Raw genomic sequence first — 18,679 nt, 5'->3', positions numbered from 1 at the left:
CTCTCTGACACTCCACTACTCACACTTTCTCTCTCTCAAAATAAATACACATTTAAAAAAATATTTTAAAAATAAAATAAGATTCAATTGCAGACCTAGAACTCCATTATCCTGGAAGGAGGAAGAAATGGTTCTAGCCCTCATGCACTGGAAGATGAGAACCTAATGCAATAATGAGATGCAAATCAATTCACAGCATTAGTGCTGGGGAGAGAAAGGACTGTGGCCTGGAAAAGAGATGCAGCCAAATCCAAAACAGAGCTCAGATGAAAATACTAAGGTTTGGGGGCTGTCTTCCTGAGATACAACTGAGGGCTGAGAGAACCAGTTAGGTTGGAGGGTCCAGTTGCATTCTGCCAAGTTCTAGGACTATCTGAGAGAGGCTAAAGAGGTAGTGCAAGCCTGTGTTTCTGAGAAAAGAATTGGAAAAGACTTGTGGTATACTGAAACCCTCCCCTTAGCAAAGTTAGGCTGTTAGGATGGGTGAGGGGTGTCGCATGGGGGCCTCTTAGGAAGAGGGAGCAGCTCATGCAAAGAGACAGCATGTGTCTTCCCTGGTTGGAGTATAGAGTTTTTTAGGCCATGGAGAACAGTGGAAAAGAAGCTGGAGAGGCAGGGCTAAGACAAGATCATGAAGAGCTATGTAAGACACATTCTATGGTTTGCACAGAGAGGAAATAACCCTATTCCTTTCACTTACATTCATAAGTAAGCAAGACTTATTCATGCCTTAAGGTCCAGCTCTCACTGCTGTCTCCTTTCCCCAAACTCTCTTAGTATGGATTGTGTTATTTGCATTTGTCTTTAGCATGTCTTGGCTTATTTTTCAGCTAGGCTTAAGTGTCTTAAGAACAAAAACCAAATATTTATTTTATATCTATATGTTTAACAATTCTTGGCACATTCATTCTTCTGAGAAACCTGTATTAGCCATGCCAAGCATGCTCCTAGGTAGCAAATAAAATAAACATCCCTCCTGCTCTTCTAGAGCAAATGAGGGCAGCCCAGGACAGATGTTCAATATGTAAGTCCTGGTCTTTTGGTAAGACTGTTAAGACTGGTCACAAAATATGCAGTTGCACTAATGGATGCCTTGCTTTAAATATCTTTATAGAGATTGCTTTTACAAATACTACACAAAGGGCCACCTGGGTGGCTCAGTCGGTTAAGCATCCGACTTCAGCTCAGGTCATGATTTCACAGCTCATGGGTTTGAGCCCTGCATCAGGCACTGTGCCAGCAGTGCTGAGCCTGCTTGGGATTCTCTCTCTCTCTCTCTCTCTCTCGTTCTCTTTTCCTACCCCTCCCCAACTTGAACTTTTTCTCTCAAAAATAAATAAACTTAAAAAGAAAAAACAGGGGTGCCTGGGTGGCTCAGTCGGTTAAGTGGCCGACTTCGGCTCAGGTCATGATCTTGCGGTCTGTGAGTTCGAGCCCCGCATCGGGCTCTGTGCTGACAGCTCAGAGCCTGGAGCCTATTTCGGATTCTGTGTCTCCCTCTCTCTGACCCTACCCCGTTCATGCTCTGTCTCTCTCTGTCTCAAAAATAAATAAACGTTAAAAAAAATTAAAAAAAAAAAAAGAAAAAACAAATACTACACAAAGAGACATCTTCATACATATGAATGTTTCTACAATGATAATTATATCTTTATTTACTTTCAGAGGGAAATTTTTCCAGATTATCACAGATCTTCCATGATTAAATAAAATTTCTATGGAATATTGTGAAGGGTGTTCCACAGTTCTTCAGTTATGAAAATGATGACATTGACTCTCAAACAATAGAAATCAATCCAAAAGATTTGCATCTAAGTTAGAAATGGAATATCTACCCACATTCTGTTTGATGTTAATTCACTTGCTCTGAATCAGGTAATAGATGGGATAAGAGTGGGAAAGGCAGTTAATTATAGGGAATTTAAAAAAGCTGCATTTAAAATCTCCATTATAGAGCGGCAATTTAGACCAAACTGCTTCAGAATGGTTTTATCAGTGCTTCTCCAGAGTGGTCCCCAGGGCAGCAGTTGGAGCGGCGCCCAGGAAGTTGTTAGCAGGTGCAGATTCCCATCACTCTCCTATGCTGCTAAAGCAGAAACTCTGGGCCTGGGTGTCTGCCCAACCCTCCAGGTGGTTTGTTGCTCACTAACATTTGAGAACCACCAGGTTTCCTCTTGCCTATTCTGGGAACCTTCACGGAAAAGAGAGTCCTTAGCAAAACTGTCCCTTATGTCATTGAACATTAGGGCAGGTGAGGCTTTAGAGAACATACAGACCAACTTTTCTGTGTTTTTTACAGATCTGGAAGCTGAAACCCAAAGATTATCAATGGCAACTAAAATTGGAGCAAAATGTGTTCTAGCATCAAAGCTGAGATACACAGGATGGACAGGCAGCTATAATTTTGCTTACTTAAAATAAATTTTCGGGGCGCCTGGGTGGCGCAGTCGGTTAAGCGTCCGACTTCAGCCAGGTCACGATCTCGCGGTCCGTGAGTTCGAGCCCCGCGTCGGGCTTTGGGCTGATGGCTCAGAGCCTGGAGCCTGTTTCCGATTCTGTGTCTCCCTCTCTCTCTGCCCCTCCCCCGTTCATGCTCTGTCTCTCTCTGTCCCAAAAATAAATAAACGTTGAAAAAAAAAATTTTTTTTAAATAAATAAATAAATAAATAAATAAATTTTCACTTTTCAAGGGTCCATTGTGTGGAAAACCCTTTATATTTAGGAATAGACCCAGATGTAGTTGCAAAACCAATCACATCTAAGGCTAAATCAAAATATTTGAAAATGTTCTGGAAAGAGAAAAAGCCTTAATTCAGTGACTAAATCGAGAATTCCCTGACCAGAAAGATCAGACTTCACATCAGATTCAAACCTAAGCCAACACTCATGGCTTCTCAACCAGTCAGAAACTAGGAATATTTCCCTGCCTTATTCAAAAAGTTCCTTAAGAGGATAAGACAGCTTTCCCAAGTAATAGTGTCGGCCCAGAGCAATGGTTAAGAACACAAACAAGCCTTAGACCACCTGCTAGTGGTAATGGTCTTGGGCAAGTCACCTTAGTTCTCTGTGCCCCAGGTCTCCATCCACCTCAGAGGACAGTGTAAAAGCTCCAAATATTAGTAGCAGTATTACCAAACCCACAGTGTGGACTGTTTGTGTGCTATTTTCTACTTATGAAAAAAGCACCTTTACTGAATGTCAGAGAGCTATTTCCATTATACTGGGTGGTGTCTATATTGGTCTAGCGACACTGATGCATCATGACACCTAAGTAGCAATAAGGGAAGGTTAAGGGCATAATTAGTGTTACAGTAGAAGGGTCACCAATTGCCCTCCATAGCAGCTCCATCTCCAACTGAGCCTCAGAGCAATGTGCCCTAACAACTAAGCAAACAGCCACAAGTGATTTGAGACCCCAAATTATATGGTATCTCATTGACAGATAAACTTTTCCTGCAAATGTCCTCACCCAAGGAAAATCTTCAAAGTATTTTGTAGCAGCCTAATAAATACTTCGTGGCTAGAAGTGTCCAGAGTGTATAATTTATCAGCTTTGTGTGTCTGAGGACAAATGCTTTGAGGATATCTCTTAAAGGGAAAAATACCCTGTTACATCTTCAACCATGGCATCCCAGTGCTAAAACCCCTTACCCTGCTGTGAAACTTGGCAGTTCGATAAGACTTGGGTGACAGATTGTACACCGTGTAGTGGTCAAGATGTCTGGAATCCAAAAAGCTTCGGATGTCATCCACCTGATTCCTGAATCCTATGTCAACATTGTCCAGAGGAAAGGACATCACTAGGAGGGATCACAGAGAGAGAATATCGGTTAAATGGGTATGCTGTTGCAATGAGCAGCAACTGAAAGCTGAGCTGTTAATAAACATGAGAAACTTACCAATAATTCTGGAGGTAACATAAGTAAAGTCTAAATCTCCCTTCGTGTAGCTAAAAGCAAGACAAGAAAGGGTGCTCATTAAAGTGATCCAAATATGCCAGGATATCCCCCTCTCGATCACTTGCCCATCATGACTTGGACACTTCATCCAGTAGGCGTTTTTACTTAGCTCAAGGCCTTCTCTCTAACAAAGGATAATTGTTGAGAGAAGCAACCCATACCCTCAGGAGCGTAAATCTACCACTCCAACTGATGTACCCCAATACCCTTTGTAGGTGACACTTCCTGAACAGAATCAATCTCAGAATAGAAAACAGTGCTTATTCATTTATTCCAGCCTCTTTGCCTGCTTGAACATCTCCTGTAAGTGTGAACAGTGAGAGGGTAGGTAAGGAAGTGATGGAGAAACAACAAGGGATATCTTTTCTCTGTCCACCAGGCCCTGGTTGGCAATTGCTGGTAAGGGATAAATTTTGCCTTTGAACAAAGATTAAAATCTTGATTAATCTTTTGGGCTTGACATTTGAATTTATGATTCAAAACTGCACATTACAACCTAAAGTGATCTTAGAATTTTCTAATACCTAAGTATAAAATAGAATTCATATGGTCTGCTTGTAAGAATTTTCATACAGCAGAAGGGTAGAAAATGTCTTCCACTAAACAAGATTCAAAGAGCTACTAAGATACAAAAAATAAATGTTTCCATTATAATCCAATGAGTATTTTTCAGATTGCATGTGCATTATTATCTCATTTAACTTCTCATTTAATTCTCAAACCAACCAAAGATATGAATCCTACCAGAGTATAAAAGTCAAGCTCAGAGAGGTTAATTAAATTGCCTAGATCACATGGTTAACAAGGGCAGATAATGCATTAGAACCCAGGATGCTGGATTCAAAAGACAGGGATGGCAACCAGTATATTTTAATATAAAAATGCACTGAGTCCTCCTGGCCTGTGCTTGTAGCTTCCGAAGGCCTCAACTTTATGGCTTCAATGACATTGCTTGGTTGATCAGATTCCATGCAATTATATCACACAATTGACAGTCCTTGAGCCAGAAAATCAGTTGGCTGGTAACCAGGTAACCAGATCCTTTGGAGGCACGGAGGTCCATTAACTTAACTGGGAAGAATGCACATACCTGGTAACAGATTGTATAACTCTGGAAGATGTGTCTTTGAGGGTGTCTTTCAAGTTGTCCTTTAAGTTACTGAAGAGCCTCCCTGCACCTCCTTTCACCATGTCGAAGAGACCTCCCCCATAGCTGGGCTCCATGTCTGGGGATGAGGCACCTGCCAATGAAAAACAGAAATGGAGCTGATACACAGACTACATGATCTCTCTTCATTCCCATAACATACGCAGACCAGGAAAGATATTCCTGTAAGTTATGCTCGCTCTCAGAAGTTACTGACTCTGGGTTACTGCAGTGCTGCTGGGCCTGGGAGACCAAGGGAAGCACTTTGCTAAGTCTCACATTTTTTAACATGAATATTAGAAAAAATGTAATTGTCCACGTGGCCTTCATTATACTTCTCTGAGACAATGCCCACATCAGAGGAAGAGCAGCTTAGCTTAGAAGTGTGTGCAGGGGCCTCCTCTGCCCTGCGAGGGAGTTGAATGTGTTAGAAGATTCATCTCATGCCTCTCCTGCTAAGTCATTCTTCATGTCCATCATGGAAAATAACCTCTCAGGGGCCTTTTAACAGTTTTTAGGATGCATGGTGATCATCAGTATTATTTATCAAGTATTTCAGTTTTTCATTCCTTACAGCTTCACAAAATTGTACCTTCTGGTCCCTTGTGGTTAGCTCAACCTTGGCACCACTGACATTTAGAGCCAAATACCTCTTTGCTATGGGGGTGGGGATGCCCAGTACATTGTAGAGTATTTAGCAGCATCCCTGGCTCCTAGTCACTAGATAGCACCAGTAGCACCCCACTGCCACCAGCTGGGACAACCCAAATTGTCTCCAGACATTGGCACATATCCCCTGGAAGGCAAAACTACCCCTGGTTGAAAACCACCACTCTAGTCTATGATATGTCAGTGAAGGTAGGTACTGTGTGTCACTCAGGATACAGCACTTAACTGTGAGTGTGAAACTCCCCATACTTCTCATTCCCTCTCTGTGTTTCTGTCCCTGTCTCTCTCTCTTTCTTTGCCCTAGCGACTGGCAAGGTTTGAGATCATGGCTGCTCTGTCCAGGACTCCCAGGTCCTGGAATAGGAAACTGTGTGGCAGAGCTCCCAGCTGACCTTCAATGAACATGCAGGATGAGTGATGACCAACCCTTTATTATTAGAAGCACCCCCATTCCATTTTGGGAATGTTCCTCATCATAACACAACTTAGCTTACAAAGGCTGATACAGGAAGAAAGAAGGAACCTGCATAGAGGAGGCTAATGTAAACAATGGCCAGGTAGCCTCTTCAGCCTAGCAGTCAAGAGCAGGAGTCATTCTCAGCTGGGTTCTGGCTCAGCCTTGCTACTCCTGTGTGACCTTGGGAAGGAAGTAACAGTCTTTTTTTTTTTTAAGTTTATTTATTTATTTGGAGAGAGAGAGCAGGGGAGGGACAGAGAGAGAGAGAGAGAGAGGGAAAACAGAGAATCCCCAGTAGGCTCTGCACTGCCAGGGCTTGAACTCACAAACTGTGAGATCATGACCTCAGCTGAAATCAAGGGTCAGAGGCTTAACTGACTGAGCCACCCAGACACCCTGGAAGTAACAGTCTTTATAAGGCTCTTTCTTCCTGACTCTAAAATTGGGATAAAAATAGTGCCTTCTTCATAGGGAAAGGTTAAATAAGTGCATATAAAACTATTAGCAAAAAACCTAATATATTTAGGGGCCAACAGACTGCAGCTAACTATTATTATGTCACACCCCGAAATTCTTATGTTATTTTTAATCATTATTCACTTTTCAACTATATGATGACATCTCTTCTTTTTTAAAAATTGTAATATTTATTTACTTTATTTTAAACTGTAATATTTATAATGGACTTTAAAATATGTTAAGGAGGGGGGTGGTGCCTGGGTGGCTCAGTCAGTTAAGCCTCTGATTCTTGATTTCAGCTCAGGTCATGATCCCAGGGTCACAGGACCAAGCCCCACTTCAGGCTCTGCACTGGGCATAGAGCCTGCTTGAGAGTCTCTCTCCTCCTCTCCCTTGCCCCTCCCCCACTTACATTCATGCTCTCTCTCTCCCTCTCAAATAAAAAATAAATAAAATATTTCAAAAAGACAGATTTCATGTTAAGTATTCATATAAAAAAATACTTCACAAGGAGATTTTTGGAGATTGTGGTAATAGTATCGTAAGTATACACACATATTTTTTTTTCAATATATGAAATTTATTGTCAAATTGGTTTCCATACAACACCCAGTGCTCATCCCAAAAGGTGCCCTCCTCAATACCCATCACCCACCCTCTCCTCCCTCCCACCCCCCATCAACCCTCAGTTTGTTCTCAGTTTTTAAGAGTCTCTTATGCTTTGGCTCTCTCCCACTCTAACCTCTTTTTTTTTTTTTTTCCTTCCCCTCCCCCATGGGTTTCTGTTAAGTTTCTCAGGATCCACATAAGAGTGAAACCATATGGTATCTGTCTTTCTCTGTATGGCTAATTTCACTTAGCATCACACTCTCCAGTTCCATCCACGTTGCTACAAAGGGCCATATTTTGTTCTTTCTCATTGCCACGTAGTACTCCATTGTGTATATAAACCACAATTTCTTTATCCATTCATCGGTTGATGGACATTTAGGCTCTTTCCATAATTTGGCTATTGTTGAGAGTGCTGCTATAAACATTGGGGTACAAGTGCCCCTATGCATCAGTACTCCTGTATCCCTTGGGTAAATTCCTAGCAGTGCTATTGCTGGGTCATAGGGTAGATCTATTTTTAATTTTCTGAGGAACCTCCACACTGTTTTCCAGAGTGGCTGCACCAATTTGCATTCCCACCAACAGTGCAAGAGGGTTCCCCTTTCTCCACATCCTCTCCAGCATCTATAGTCTCCTGATTTGTTCATTTTGGCCACTCTGACTGGCGTGAGGTGATATCTGAGTGTGGTTTTGATTTGTATTTCCCTGATAAGGAGCGACGTTGAGCATCTTTTCATGTGCCTGTTGGCCATCTGGATGTCTTCTTTAGAGAAGTGTCTATTCATGTTTTCTGCCCATTTCTTCACTGGGTTATTTGTTTTTCGGGTATACACACATATTTAAAGTCATCAAAATGTATACATTAAATGTGTGTAATTTTTATATATCAACTATACCTCAATAAAGCTAGAAAAAAATAAATTGGAAGAAAAAGGAAAGTTGGAGGAGGAATCTATAGATCAAAATATATTAAGAGACAAATCAGCCAATGGGGCACCTGGGTGGCTCAATTGGTTGGTTGAGCATCCAACTTCAGCTCAGGTCGTGATCTCACTGTCAGTGTGTTCGAGCCCCGCGTTGGGCTCTGTGCTGATAGCTCAGAGCCTGAAGCCTGTTTCAGATTCTGTGTCTCCCTCTCTCTCTGCCCCTCCCCAACTCATGCTCGCGCTCTCTCTCTCTCTCTCTCTCTCTCTGTCAAAAATAAATAAACATTAAAAAAAAATTTTTTTAAAGACAGATCAGATCTTGTTTGGAACTTAATCCAAGCAAACTATAAAAAATTAATCACATTTATGGGGCGACTGGAATTTGAGCACTTCCTGAGTATTTGATATTAAAGGTTTACTGTTACTTTTTTAGGGGTAATAATACTGTAGTTATGTTCAACAACAGTCCTCACTTACCAAAATAAATACTGAAACATTTATAAATGAAAAATTGCAATATTTAAGGTTTTTTTAATAAATAAAAGATAAAAGATTCGTGTAATGAGAACCATAATTACGAACGCTCATGTAACACTGAACTATCTGCTAGGTATTATTCTAAGCATTTTACCAATATTTATTCATTTAATCCTCAAAGCATACCTGTGAAGAAGATATTATTATTATTTTCTTTCACAGATCAGAAAACTGAGGCAGAGAGCTTAAGAAACTTGTTCAAGGGTGCAGAGCTAGTGAGTAAATGGTAGGGTTTGGATTTGAGCCTTAGGCAACCCTTCCAATCACATCCCTCTTTCTTTCCCTAATACTATTCTGATTTTTATATGTATCATTCCAAATTTCTTAAACATTTATTATATATGTAGTTATCCATAAGCAATATATTAATATTGTTTTCCATGTTTAAAGCTGTTTATAAATGGTTTTGTGTTTGCAATTTTCTTTCTTTCCTCACTATGATTTAAAATTATTCTATGATGGTGCTACCTGTAACTTTATCTCACTTAAAGTATGATCCATTACCACACTGATGGACGGTCGGGTCATTTACTATAACAAACAATGTGGTTATGAACACATTGCCTTGATTATATACAGGAGATTCTCTCTAGGTTATATGTAGGAGTAGAATTTACTAGCAAGAAGGATATGCACATTTTTAGATTTCTAGATATTGACCAGTTATTTCCCAGAGTAGTCATATCAGTTTAAACTCTTACTAGTAGTGCTGTACAACACTTGGTTATTGTTTGACTTTATAATTTTACCAACCTGGTGAGTGTGAAGCAATATCTCATTTTGGTCTTGTTTTATGATTTTTCCCCAGTTAGCGAGTTGTGTATCTTTCACTGTGTTTATTGGCCAGGCAGCTGTTCTTTATGTTTTTTTAAGCTCATTTACTTATTTTGAGAGAGAGTGTGAGTTGGGGAGGGGCAGAAAGATAGGGAGAGAGAGAATCCCAAGCAGGCTCCACACTGCCAGCATGGAGCCCAATGCAGCGCTCGATCTCACAGACGGTGAGATCGTGACCTAAGCTGAAATCAAGAGTCAGATTTAACCGACTGAGCCACCCACGCAGCCCCAGGCAGCTGTTCTTTAAATCATACTTCAGGTTCCCACTAAACTCTTATGTGCCATCTGAATGGCAATACATATACCTATAAATACTTGCTGACTATTGTGTACTTTCATCCTCATCACAAAAGCCATTAATGCCTAAGTCACCATTAGGCATCTGCTTGAAAATACGGCTCTATTAGAAATTGCAAAGAACAATTGAGGCTGGTGAATAAACAAACAAGTGGACACATGGACAAATATGAATGATGTCTACCACTAACTGAGTTCCCCTATGTACAGGAACTCTGGACTTTTTTGTTAGCACAATTTCACATAGTGGGAAAGAGGTAGAATGTTTATTATCCCCATTTTATAGATGAAGAAATGAACTCTCAAAGAAAGGAAGCAACTGTCCTAAAATCTCAGCTGACTAGTGGCAGAGCCAGGGATTCAAAGCCAGATCTGCACAATCCAAAGCCCAGGCTATTTCTACTATCTCCCACTATTTTACAGCTCCATAGCAGCTCCGTTCTAACAGCTGTACTTGGGGTGGTCTTTACCTGCCTTACACACAACCACCCCTCCCCTGTTCCTTGCCCTCCTCCACCTCCCGCCTGTATGCCTTTCACCTGGCTGCCCTCGGCAGCAGATGTCCCCACAATAAACACTCCCATAAATCACGGCATCTGTCAGACCAACCAAACCAATCTCATTATTTAGGCAGACAGCCTGTGTCGACCCCACTGCCTCACGGCCCTAAATAAAATGCCAGCAATTGATCTGATGGGCAGCCCCACAGATTAGGACTATAACTACAGATCAGAGAATGTCCTCCTGGGTGCTGTTTCTCTATGACATAGAGCATATTATTTCCCTTTAAACACATCCTCACATAAAAAATCTGTACTGTGTTTTCATTTTAAATATATTGAGGATAGAGTGGTATAAACTGTTTGTAATTCCCCCATTTCCATCGAAAGTTTCTACTCCAGCCTGAATACCCTTGTTATATACCATTGTTCTAAGAGATGACACCAAATTGATTGTTCAGACCTCTCTTGGACTCTTTTTTTTTCTTTTTAAATATAATTTATTGTTTTGTGCCGTAACAGAACTCCATGGTACCAACCTATTAAAAGATATAAATATCCTTGATCATTTAAAAATCAGACTCTCACCATCTCTAAGGCTGCACCCACTGTTGATTAGAACCTTAGAGCCCTGCAGAAACCAGACCCACTTGGCGGAATCTACCTGTAGCCTTTATATACCCATATTATATGTCAAATTAGGACACAAAAAAGAGAAGAAGGACGTTATCTGAATTTGCCCTAATGGTTCTTTTAGGTAGGTATTCTGGCTTTCCCTGATGAGCTACATGAGGGCCAGAAGAATAGATTCTCCAAAGGCTATGTAAGTCTCAGCTGAGAGAAAGCACAGAGGGGCTTCAAAAAAAAATGACACAGTAGAGGGAAATGGTGAAATCAGAAAGTAATACACAGAAGGCAGAAGAAAAATAACGGCTGTTGCAGATCAGGGGTTGACCAACTATAGCTCATGGGTCAAATCCAGTCTGCTGCCTATTTTTGTATAGTCTGTGAAATAAGAATGGCTTTTACATTTTTATATGGTTGGAAAAAGTCAAAGGAGAAAATGTTTAATAAGGTGAATATTATTTGAAGGTCAAATCTCAGTATCGATAAGTAAAGTTTTATTACACTCATACATACAACCACACTCATTCCTTTACATACTGTCTGTGGCTGTTTTCATGCTACTATGGCAGAGTTGAGTCACTGTCACAGAGACCTCATGGTCCACAAAGTTAAAGTATTTATTATCTGGCACTTTTTAGAAAAAGTTTTCTAATCCCTGCACTAGCTGGTTGAAAATACTTGCATTCTGAGGAACCCAAACCTTGCCACCTCCAACATACTTCTAAATGCTATGACTAAATGGCAACTAGTGGGAAAACACCCTGAGTTTACTAAAGGTTCCTCAGGGATTTGTGGGTCTTAGAGGGTGGGAGGTGGCAAGGTTAGAGCTGATAGAGCATGAGAGTGCCATCCAAAGAGAAAGATCCAGGTCTGTGCCTGGAAGGCTCCAAGTAGATTCTTATTCTATGCTGTCTTGTCATTTTAAAATGTAAACCCACCAAAGACCAGCGCTAAAAAAAAACTGCACCCTGTCCCCGTGTCATTTCTAAGGATACACAAGTTTTTCCTAGGATTCCTAATTTAGGAGACAAGACACAGCATCCCAACTGCTCCCAAGTCATGGGAACTCACCACAGGTAGAATCTGAGTGGTTCTCCCTTGGAGAGTGAGTGACACAAAGCTTGTATCTCTTGGAAGAGAATCTCTGCTTCCCACTGGACTGTGAGTTAGCTATTTGTCTGTATTTATATCATGCTTCATTCCAAAAAATATTTGAGCTGGTTTAATACTTATTTGGAATAGAATATATTTTTAAGAAGACTAGCACAAGCGTTAAGGCTGGTCTTAACTGACTTTATGAAATAGGATAAGTAGGCGTGGCTACTTTTCATTAACATCTTAATGATTTGTCAGCCGTAAGAAAATACTATTATGAGAAGTATTATGAACTTCTTTATTCTATGTAACTTTTTTTGTTGTTGTAAAACTTAATAATGTAAATTATAGAAAATTTAGACCTGTATTATGTGCTAGAACAGAGCTCCATGGTACCAACCTATTAAAAGATACAAATATTTGATCATCTAAAAATCAGACTCTCACCATCTCCAAGGCTGCACGCACTGTTCGTTAGAACCCTGGAACATTCCCCGTGTATGCTCCTACTGCTCACATAAATATGTATCCATGGCACCCTAGGCTGCATACAACTTTGCTTAGTGACCCCCAAGAAAGGAGGCTCCCCCATAAAGTACTGCCATCAAAAGAAAAGGATGGTATGCAAAGATTTAGCAAACCAGATATTCACTGAGGTATTGTTTATAAAGGCGAGAGACTATAAATAATGTACCTCTCCCACAGTAAGAGAAGTGGGTGAGCACCTCTAACAATGCCACAAAATTAGCTATTGAAACCACTTTGTAGAAAAGTACAGAGGCTCATGACAAAGAATTAGGTAAAAAACAAGCAAGATACAAAACACACAAAGTCAAATCTCATTTTTGCAAAAGAAGATTATTTGAGTTTAGAGAAAGAATTTAGACAATTCAATGAACATAAAATAAAAATAACAAGTCAAGCTTACTGAATGCCTACTAGGTATCAGGCACTAATCGAAATTCTTTATATTCACAACCACCCTATGAAGGAGATACCATTGCTGTCCCTATGTTCCACATGAGGAAACTGAAGCAAAGACACATCAGTGACCCACCCCAGGTCCCAGAGATAGTAAAGCCAGAATCTGTACCCAGGCAGGCTGCTCCATAGTCTAGGCTCTTACCTGCTACATTTTCAAAATAATTACAGCAATGATATCTAAGTAAGAGAATGATAAGTGATGTTTTATTGTTGTTGAACTAGAATGTCTAAATTTTCTATAATTCACATTAATAAGTTTTACAGCAAAAAACAAGCTACATAAAATAAAGACAACAGCCAAATGCTATGCTGTTAAGCTTCAGTATGTCAGTTCTCAGTGGCTGTGGAGACCTCCATCCTCTGTGTACAATTCATCAGAGTTCATGGCCACAAAACGGTTTCTCAGCCCCGCCTGTAAGATGGAGGCCAACACTGTCCACAAGCCCTCGAAGAGCCCTGTGTGGAGCCTTCACTCTCCAAGTGGGATGGAAACTTGCCAGGAGTATCCTTCAGTACCTGATTTTTTTTTCTAAGACCCAAGACCCTGCTTCATCAGGGTAGTAACTGTCTCAGCTCTGGTGAGAACACTCAAGCTAATCCAATACATCAGGACAGGAAAGAGATGGCAAAGGACCCTTGGCAAAATTGAAGTTTTTGGGCTATCAGCCTTTCTCATTAGGTCCTCACAGCCTCCACAAAGACAATCCTGTAGAGCATCACCTTCTCAATTCAGGAACACCTTTGTCATCCAGGTCTAGTCATGTTGAGTTGTCATAGCGTTCAGCCCATTTGAGGGGTGACTGATAACCTGAATTTTGACATGATGATCTATCTGTTCGTGTTCATGCTCCTTTTCACCAAGGGGACATGATTTTCTGTACTTATTTGTTATAATGCCACAAATGTCCTTTCCTACCTTCTACAAAGTTGGGACCTTGCAGAGATGCACTATTAGCTCCTATCCTAGGAAAACACTATTCCTTCTCCAGGACACTCAGCAAGAAGCAGAGAACCAGTGTCATCATCACAGAAGGCTTCATCCTTCCTTGTTTATAGCAGACTTTTCAGCTCTTGGCTTCCTGCAATTAGAGAAATGGATCACATAGGGGATAAGAACTAGATCTACCATGAAAAAGCCCACTGCCCTGGCTTCCAGAATCAAAGGCTGCTTACACCTTATTCCTCTTACACCCTAGTTCAGGACAGCTTAGAAAAAAGCCTGACACTGGGGAGACAGGTCTTGACTGAACACTTCACTTTTCTACCTAAAAACTCTGTGGCCTTAAGCATGATATTGTACTCCTCTCAGACCTCTTCTCCCTCTGTAAATGGGAACAAATTGAGAACAAAAACTTTCCTACATGTCTCATGGCATCAAAAGGATCAAGTGAGACCATGCATGTCAACATGATTTTTTTAAGTTTATTTATTTAAGTAATCTCTACACCCAGCATGGGGCTCGAACTCATGACCCTAAGATCAAGAGGCACATTATCTACTGACTGAGCCAGCCAGGCACCCCCAATGTGATTTTTAAATAGTGAGATTTTCTAAAACAACCAGGAATTTTTATTTTAATTCTTAGAAATTCAGCTCTCATGTAAATGAGTCATTGGATTGCCTGCCACAAAATACACAAGAATCCAATTAAATATAGCAATTTCACAGAAAAATAAATAACTTTAAGCAAAAACAAACAAAAAAACAATATTCCTTGTGCCAACAATAGGCTAGGAATGGAACAAAGCCACCACAGTCAAATATGGGCTTTAAGCAGCTAGACCTGGTTTGGATTCAACTTCTGCTACAGCTGGCTGTGTAGCCTGCAGAAGTTAAGCAACTAATAAAAGTCTTGGTTTCCTTATCTGTAAACGGAAAGCATTAAGAGAATATCACATAGGATTGTGGTGAGGACCATACAAGAAAGTTCTATAAGCCCTTAGCATACTGCCTGCTGTGTTGTATGCCCTTAGTAAATGATAGCTACCAGGCGGCTCTGGGGAATGGAAAGAATTAAGCGGTGAAAAAGGCTGTCTCCAGCAAAATTTCACAGGCTCAGCAAAAAAAGATCATGCCGTTCAGTGTCAGGGTTGATAAAGCCAGACTGGACAACAAGGACAGAACCTCTTTCCAGAGCTTCAGCTACAGCACATGTAAACTCCTCACTCGCAGTAGTTCGGTATCCTGAATGTTTAACAGAGGTGAACTTCTTCGTAGCTCTGGGGTTTCGTCGTCTCATCTTGAAGTGATCTGGTGGCTGGTATGGGAAACTATTATGTGCTATGCGAATATCCAGGTTCACACAGATTCAGTGGTACTGGTTTTTGAAATACTGAAATACTTCCACACTATTTGGCACACAGTATGAACTATTAAAACTGTAAGTCACTTAGAAAACTACAAGTCACTGCACGGCAGCCATCCTAGACATGGACAGATCTGGCAGCTGCTTTAATGAATGGGGGCAGAGGCCTGGGCATGTGCAGCACCTACTAGCAGTTCCAGAGAGCACAGCGCTGGCAGGCACAGGCCACAGAACAGGTGGTGCCAACAATTCGGGCTTTGAGGGCCCAGACCATGTAGGAAGAGCTAGTATCCACCTGCATCACGGCCCTGACAAATCAATGGTACACCCAGCCCTTCTTTGACCGGAATAAGGTCCTGGGGCTCTTACGACAATCAAATTAATTGGGAAGCCGCTGGAAGGATCTGATGCCATTCCCTATGTCAAACAGCGGCTCAGCAATGGTGAACATTTAGCGACAGGGACACTCTAGAGAATGTCCAAAATCAACAACAAAGAAATGAAAATTAGAATAATTTGTGTTATAAATATTATCACCTGCTAAATAGCTATATGTGCACATATTTATTTAGAAAATAAAAGGGAGCTATACTTCCCCCCCCAATTCTAAAACTCTAACACTATCATCATTTAAAAAACATTTTTTGAGAGAGAGAGAGCATGTGCATGCGCACACATGCAGACAGATGGGCAGAGAAAGAGGGACAGAGAATCTTAAGCAGGCTCCATGCTCAGCACACAGCCCAACACAGGGCTTGTTCTCATGACTATGAGATCATGACCTGAGCCTAAATCAAGAGTCAGACGTTTGACTGAGCCACCCAGACAGCCCAGACACTATCATCATTTTTAAAAGGTCATGTATTAGAAAAAGGAACCTTCCTTCACTGTTGGTAGGAATGTAAACTGGTGCAGCCACTGTGGAAAAAGGTTTGAAGGGCCTCCCAAAAAATAGAACTACCATATGACACAGTAATTCCACTGATATTTACCCAAAGAATATGAAAACACTAATTCAAAAGGATACATGCACCTTTATGTTCATTGCAGCATTATCTGCAATAGCCAAATTATGGAAGCAGCCCAAGTGTCCACTGATAAATGAATGGATAAGGAAGATGTGGTATACAGACACAGTAGAATCTTATCCATAAAAAAGAATGAAATCTTGCCACCTGCAACAACATACATGGATCTAGAGAGTAGTGCTAAATTAAATGTCAGTTAGAGAAAGACCATATAGTTTCACTTATATGTGTAATTTAAGAAACAGAATAAAGAACAAAAGAGACAAAACCAAAAAACAGACTCTTAACTATAGAGAACAAACTGATGGTTACTAGAGTGGAGGTGGGGGTGGGGGATGGGTAAAACAGGTGAAGACCTATTAAGAGCACATTTATCTTGATGAGCACTGAATAATGTAGAGAAGTGTTGAATCACTATAACGTACACCTGAAACTAATATAACACTGTATGCTAACTAGACTGAAATTTTTTTAAAAGGCCGTCTATTAAACACATACTCCAGGCACTCTGCTGAGCAGTTTCCATAAACTATGGAGTTAGACCTTCACACTAAGCACAGTGGCTGGTAGGAGTCCCACTGAGGAAACTGAGGCTTTGGTGAAGTTTAGTCCCAGCCGTGGCAGAATGAAATGGAACCCAAGTTTGGCTGGATCCAAACAAAGCCTCTGCTCTTATATACCTCCCATCCTGACATCTTTTAAAAGAACTTTGTCTCTCATGGCCCCATTCTCTCACCTCACTTTGGACCCCCATCCTAGAATTTAGGCAGTCTGACTTGAATAAGAATTATTTATGAGTGGGTCTGACCCACCACACTCAATCCCAGTGATTCTGAGTCTTCAATAACACGGACAATATTTCACTTCTTTACAGCCCCCTAAAATCTTGGCACAATACCTGATACACAGAAGGTGCTCAATAAATGTATATGAAACTGGGCTGCTGTGGAATACAGGAATAAGAAAGAAGAAGGAAGGGGTGGCAAGAAAGACCAAGCAGCTCAACTTGGCAGAGACTTGGCCTTTGACTAAATGTAGACAGCAAATAAAACCAAATGCTTTTACTGTCCCCTCACACTTCTCTGAATTTCTGATTGCAGTACCGTATCTTCAAGCACCCACTGAGCATTTTTGCCTGAGAGATGGGAATTTCATGAAACTCAACAAGAGCTTTACTGTATGGAAGGCTAATACTTAAAAAAAATTTTTTTTAAAAAGGCCAAGGAGAAATTTTTATCTTCAGATAGATAAGGGGAGATAATTAAATAATCATCACTAGCTACTCTTTACCGAAAAAATCCAACATATAAAAGAAAGAATGATGAGAGAAGAAAGAATGAGAAATGCAATCAAAATGAAGACTACCATGAAACCAAAATTGACTTTGTGTAGAATAAAAGCAAGGCACAGGGTTGATGCTGGGGAAATTCCGGCTAAATGGATGTAACACATTTTGTTCCGCATGGATCACTGGAATCAGGCTACAGCTGTCAGTCCAAATTCTATATACTCTCATATAAAACAACGGATACGTGGATATTGCTTAATTTGATTCAACAAATATTTTAATTACGGTGTGCCAGAAAAAGAGATCTATGTGAAAGATTTTGTTTTATTACTCTCAAACACTTACTTGAACCAAATAAAGAGGTTCACCATTATGAAATAGTAACGATCAAATCTATTTAGCAAGATCAGAACCTCTAAAAGAACTCTGAAGAAATAGAAAGGGTTCTGCTTACCACATGGCCTCTCAACTCCAGGAAGTAAGGGGTTATCAATTTTTTTTTCTCCCTTCTCTAACCAAAAGGTCAGAGCTAAAATTGCATTAAATGGACTATGACATTTCCCTTAATGACTAGCCTTCTTGTTGAGACAGAGAAAACATCCTCACTGTTATCTGACCCTGTCTGTGAGGGAGGACAGAGATAGCAAAGGACTGATGGCCTGCTTGAAGAATACTGCAAAGCAAAAGTCAAACAACACTGAAATCAACATTTCAGTTCTCCTTTTGGAAAGAGGGAAGACAACAGAAATCTCAAAAGGTGGCTAAGAGAATTCTAACAGTCCTCCCAAATAACCCCCAGATATTCATAGAATCTTAGAAAAGCATTGTTTGCTGTTCAAATGCAGCTGTAAGATGAGTTTCTCAACCCCTTTCCTTCCCATGAGGCTGTCTCATCTTAGCCCCTCCTGGATGGAGATCCTGGAGTTCCCACTGCAAGTGGACTTCTTAAACAAAG

General features: G+C 40.6%; 1 protein-coding gene across 4 annotated transcripts in view; it reads right to left on the bottom strand.

Moving 5' to 3' along the window:
* The window catches only part of DNAJC6 (DnaJ heat shock protein family (Hsp40) member C6), a 153,383-nt gene that overhangs the window by 43,288 nt on the left and 91,416 nt on the right, over positions 1-18,679 (bottom strand). For 3 of the 4 annotated variants that reach the window (XM_086717213.1, XM_086717214.1, XM_025912724.2), the window contains exons 2-4: positions 5,050-5,200; positions 3,900-3,949; positions 3,652-3,800 (exon numbers count right to left, since the gene is read on the bottom strand). In XM_086717213.1, the coding sequence (XP_086573339.1) occupies positions 3,652-3,800; positions 3,900-3,949; positions 5,050-5,200 (350 nt within the window). Of the gene's footprint in view, positions 1-3,651; positions 3,801-3,899; positions 3,950-5,049; positions 5,201-14,019; positions 14,163-18,679 lie in introns of those variants that run through there. The other variant, XM_086717215.1, reaches the window with a different exon arrangement.

Source organism: Puma concolor, chromosome C1 (genome assembly GCF_028749965.1).
Source record: "Puma concolor isolate L17-30 chromosome C1, mPumCon1.1.hap2, whole genome shotgun sequence".
NCBI lineage: Eukaryota > Metazoa > Chordata > Mammalia > Carnivora > Felidae > Puma > Puma concolor.
Note: the sequence above shows the minus strand (reverse complement) of the source record. Positions and strands in the feature narration are given on the sequence as shown.